This window comes from Trachymyrmex septentrionalis, unplaced genomic scaffold (assembly GCF_001594115.1).
Source record: "Trachymyrmex septentrionalis isolate Tsep2-gDNA-1 unplaced genomic scaffold, Tsep1.0 scaffold22, whole genome shotgun sequence".
NCBI classification, from domain to species: domain Eukaryota; kingdom Metazoa; phylum Arthropoda; class Insecta; order Hymenoptera; family Formicidae; genus Trachymyrmex; species Trachymyrmex septentrionalis.
Genome location: NW_017305375.1, coordinates 1,912,725 through 1,918,393, shown reverse-complemented (window position 1 = coordinate 1,918,393; position 5,669 = coordinate 1,912,725). Strand labels below are relative to the sequence as shown.

Genomic DNA, 5,669 nt, shown 5'->3' with positions numbered 1-5,669 from the left:
AACCAACGAAAAGAAGCTGATGTTAGCGGCCTATTGCACCTTTGGAAAATATTATACATCTTTTTTCACTTACTGTACTATTGAAATTCTGCAATTCGTACAAATTGTTGTTAACGGCATCTCGCAATGCGGAAACGACGGGTTCTTTTTCGATCTCACAATGCACATGTGTGGACAATTTGCAATTCTTCGTATGAACTTCAATGCATTGGGTTGCGACAAATTTTCCTGCTGTAACAAACTCGATATCCTGTTGAAGAGACATTATCGCCTCGTATATTTATCGCATTATTTAGAGAGAGCATTTACTCTAATTATCTTGGCACAAATTTTAATGAGTGTAGTTGTCTTATGCGTCGAAGGTAGTTATTACTTTAAACTTAAATAAACTGTAATCAAATTTATCGTTACTTCGAAATTTATATTTATTTATTCTATAAATAAATTATTTTATAAATGTAATAGAAAAAAAAATATAATTTTATTACTTTTAGAACAATAAATAAATAATTTGTAACTATTTTAAAGTTCTTATTATAGTCGACATTTTTTCCAGGATTTCTTTTACTTCTTTCGCTTGAAATAAATGATACTCTTACTGCTGCAAAACATGGAGTCTTTATTATTTCATTGTTAGTTCAACTTTTTCTTTACTGCTTCGCTGGACAGACGTTGGAGTTCCAATCGAAAGAATTAGCCTATGCAATTTATGAATCACCGTGGTACACTTTTGACGTGAATATGATGAAGAATTTACCATTGATAATTCTTCGAGCAGCCAGTCCTCAGCAGTTAACTGCAGGAAAATTCGTAGCAATAAATTTTATGACTTTTAAAGAAATTTTAAAAGCTTCCGCTTCATATTTATCTGTATTAAGGGTAATGATAAAAACGTGAGTAAAAATTCTTTTAAGAGAAAAGATAGTTCAGTTTCTTTTTTTTTTATAAATGACTTTAACTGTGTAACTAATATTTCTTAAACAATTGTAACTAATTCACAAATTGTTTTCTGTAAATAAAGAAGTGTATCAACGAAATAGAGAAATACAAAATTGTATTAATATTATGTTTATTGTAAGATATACACTGATTGACCAAAGCATCGTCACTACCTATTTAATACTGTGTTGATCTTCTATGTGCTGTCAAATCCTCTCTTGTCCTATCAAGTATGAATTCTACGAGAATATCTCTAAATGTGTCCATTAGAATCTTCTGCTAAAACATTAATAACAGTTTCTTTAACTCAGCGTTGATGAAGATGCGATACACTCCTTCATGGTAACAGTTTTCTATGATGGCAGCGAAATCTATCAGCAAGACAACGTTCAGCAACGTTCCGAGTTGCTCAATAATGGTTTGAGGAACATGAGAAATACTTCATACTTGTGTCTATTCACTAAATTCACCTTATTTCAGTCACAGCGAGCATTTATAGAATATATTAGACAAATCAATTTGCTCCATATAACTCCTTGTAACTTACAATAGTTTAAAAAACTGTTTTTAACATCTTGGTAACAGATTCTAATGAATACATTTAGAATCCTTGTGGAGTCCATGTCTGATATAAAAGACATACGCTAGCAGTACATATAGGATCAACACAATACTAAGCAAATAATCATATTTTAGTATCAATGTAAATACGAAAGAGTTTTAAGAAGATACATGAAATAATATTAAATCATAATATTATAAATGAAAATTAAAAAACATTTTTATTTTAATAATTACATAATATTTGATATTTTAGTTCTTATTAAATTGCATTTATCATTATAAGTTGAATATGTATAAAATTATTACTCTATGTGGAACAATAAAATTAATAATTTTACCAAATGTACTTCGCCAAATATTTCTATGGTAGAAATGACAATGGAAGTAGAAATGTAAAGACATATAAAAAGACATGATGTACACCGATCCTTCCACTCACTTTGTCCATAAAAGAAGTGTTTCTGCGCAAGTTAATAAAACATGAGTTTGGTGAAATAATAAGTTAATATGGCGCTCTTGATAACTTATAATAAGAATCGAATGATAGTAAATTGACGGTAATTTGACAAAATTTAGTTTGCAACAACTGAACGAAGTAGTTTCGAATAAGCTATCATTCGAGTTCTTCCACTTGCTAGAATGACGAATAAACGTTGGAACGATGACATCGCTTACGTTTTCTCCACTCATAGACTATTCTTAAAAGTATACGGTTTGTGGCCATTACAGAAACAGACAGTATTCACGAAGATACAATGGGGTTTTTGTTTGATTGCACAGGTATGTTAATGCAAGAAGGATAGTAGTATAATGTATATTCAAAGAATATCATGGAAAGTCTAAAAATTTGCAAAGTAAAGTATAGCGAGAAGTTTTTTTCTAAATATTTAATGATAATTTCAAAATGTATAATTTCTTCTTTTAACATTTCACTTTTTTAGTATTTTACTTTTAAAATTTCTTAATTTGAAATTTTATTTTTCTGTTAGACAAGTTTATGCTTACAGTAAAAATAAAATCATTTATTAAATTATTCCTTTATATTTATTAGTATTTGCTTTAATACTAATTGTTATTCAGTTTATGACACTACCTGCTCTGACGACGGAGCTCCTCTGGAGCAGCAAGGAGGCCAGTTCAAATATAGAAAGTATAACATTTTTTGCGTCTATATTGACTGGAATTATAAAAAATCTGTGTTTTATTGTTAGTCAAAAAAGGCTGGGTATGAACATTAACGCTGCTATTGATGATTGGTTATCTGTTAAAAATAATGTGGAAACTAGGAAGATTATGAAGAAGTATGCAGTTAAAGCCAAAATACTTACTTTTACATTATTATACTCGTTGTATGTATGCATAGGCATGTATATAGCAGTTATCATATTCATTAATCTGAAGCAGATATTCTTCACAGACATGAATTCAATGAATGGTAAAATTGTATTTGTTATATGGTTTATAGTTAAAATCGTTTTTGTATTTGTGTTAAACTATCCTTGTCAAATTTTTAACATGTCGAGTGTTAATTTTACATGATATTATTGTGTTATTTAAATATTTTTATTAAATTAATGTTTCTTAGCGTTAACTAAAATATTTTTTATGAGTAAATGTGTGTGTGTGATCAAGCAACATAAAAATAATTTATTTTAAAACATAAAAATTCTAAATAAATAAAAAATATGTTAATTTATTATTTTATAAATAAATTTATATTTTATAAATTTATATTTTATAAATTTTACTAAAGAAGTATGTTTCTACAATTTTCTTATAAATTGCAATAGTGTTAATTCATGTATTGATATTTACATAATATTTGTGTTACTTAATTCTTAAAACAGTTATTTTATGTTAAATTAACACAAAGATTTGAATGAGCCATTTGATAAATAAATGTATTAATTAAATTTAAATTTAAATTGAACAAAATTAAATATAAATTTAAATTTAACACAAGTTTTCCTATATATCATTACTTAGTTTTGTAATCTAATTATAAACTAAATTATGTGGTAATATTCTTTTTTTTTTATTTTTATATAATGTGCAGTTAATACAACAGATTGGTTACTTTTGATTCCGTCTGGTCCATTGAGTCAGTTGATTACTGGTCCACAGTATGCAATAATCCTGACAATCCAAATTGTTCAATCATGCGTATTATCTTTCTTATTATTTACCGTGGATAGTTTCTTCTTCAACATCACAATACATCTCACCGGTCAACTCGAGGTGCTTAAAAACAACTTCAAAACATTTACGAACGAGCCGAACACTGAAGCAAATTATCGAAAAAAATTTGTTAACTTGATTAACAGGCATAGCCTGTTAATGGAATTGTATCAAAATTTGGAAGATACTTTTCATTTTCTTATATTAAGTCAAATTGTGATAGTGACGGTTTTGTTTGCATTAATAGGTAATGTATATCAAAGATTTTATTTCGCATTTATATTTACAATCTAACATCTACATACATATTTGTATAAAAATTGAAGAAATTTATATTTAATTTATCACATTTTATTTAGTGGTCACACAGTTTATAACTTGAACATATTTGTACATGTTCGTACTCTTTTAAAATAAAATGTTTATTTTTAGGACTGCGTTTAAATATTTGTATAAACGAGAAAAATCATGTTGAGGCGATAAAGAGTGTTTTTGTCTTGAACTATTTGATAATGCAATCGTTGGTATATACTTATGGTGGTGAATTCTTGCAAAAGGAAAGCGAAGACATATTCTATATGTTGTATACAACTTCCTGGTTTACACTTCCTGCAGCATTGATGAAAGATGTGCATTTTGCGATGATGAGGTCGAGTATTCCATTTCGTTTAACCGGCGGGAAATTTTTTTATGTTAATCGCGAGACGATGATGTATGTCCTTAAAACAGCGGCCTCATATATTTCAGTTTTAAGAATAGCGCTACAAAAGTAATATTAATTAGTATAGTACTCATATGCGTGCATGCGTGTATGTGCGTAAATTTTTTGAGATCTTATTACGAAAACTGATACTATGTAATATACATATATAGATAAATATGTTTGATTAAAAAGTATTTTGAGACATACGTCTTAACTTTTATACTACAAAAAGAAACCAATTGTTTGATTAAATTGAATTATTCAACATTTGTGTAGTATATTAATCAATAGAAGAATTTACAAATTAATCAAATTTTATAAGATTTAATTTCATGATTCATACGCAATTTATATCAAGATATATTGTTTAACTCTTTCTTTGCTATGGACACACGTCCAGCAAATAGCCTTCTGTGAGTCTTAAGAATTATTTATACTTCTCATACACTATTAATTTATTTACTAAACTACTTATGTACTAAATTTTTAGCTGCTTTAGCAAAATCGATTTTTCCGTGCAATTATTTATTATAACTTTTCTTTATGAAGACACACGATTTTATCGAATGTGACATAGTTTCGAAATTATTTATATATTGTTTGTATCAATTAATCTTAGCTTTCTTTTTCAACTTCTTTACAATATCTTTTTATTTTCAGGACTATTTATTCTAATGTTCTCACTTTGCAGCAGCTTTTTTTTGTACATATTATATTAATATTGTTTTTTACTTCCACAAAGGATTTTACTGAAGAAATTTAGAGATACAAAAATATGAGCTCTATGAAGAATCATTAATAATATATAATGGATAATTTTTTACCATTATTGTGTGTGCTTAGTTTGTGAAGATGTTATGTTTGTCAAATATCATATTTATGCTACAGTTTTTTATTATCTTCATTCTTTATTTCCATACATAATATTTTTTAATTTTTTATACTTTATTTATCTTTCTGGAAAGAATAAATCGTTTCTGCAGAAAAAGATGATAAAACAATAATTCAAGAAACTATTTCACTGTTGCCATAAATTTTTTATTTATCAATAAAATGCAACTTAAATGGCTGTAAATCTATTATTTCAAAGACGAAGGAAGTATCTTTGAGAACAATGTGTCGTATATAACTATATTATTTATACAAATAATACATGTAGAAATACAAACTATACTTGGATTCTTAGAAAGTTAAAGGAAATGGTAAAAGATGTAAATAATAAATCAGAAATCCAGGAAAGTTAGTTTCACGAGGAGTTGTCGCAGCAAAACAAATGTGAATTGTA

The 5,669-nt window shown here is 27.1% G+C and overlaps 1 protein-coding gene across 1 annotated transcript; it reads left to right on the top strand.

Moving 5' to 3' along the window:
- Nucleotides 1-2,142: 2,142 nt before the first annotated feature.
- On the top strand, nucleotides 2,143-4,454 carry LOC108748309. Its single transcript, XM_018486358.1, has 4 exons — nucleotides 2,143-2,283; nucleotides 2,584-2,938; nucleotides 3,560-3,928; nucleotides 4,114-4,454. The coding sequence occupies exons 1-4, from the start codon at nucleotides 2,143-2,145 to the stop codon at nucleotides 4,452-4,454; spliced, it is 1,206 nt and encodes a 401-aa protein (XP_018341860.1).
- The last annotated feature ends 1,215 nt before the right edge of the window (nucleotides 4,455-5,669 follow it).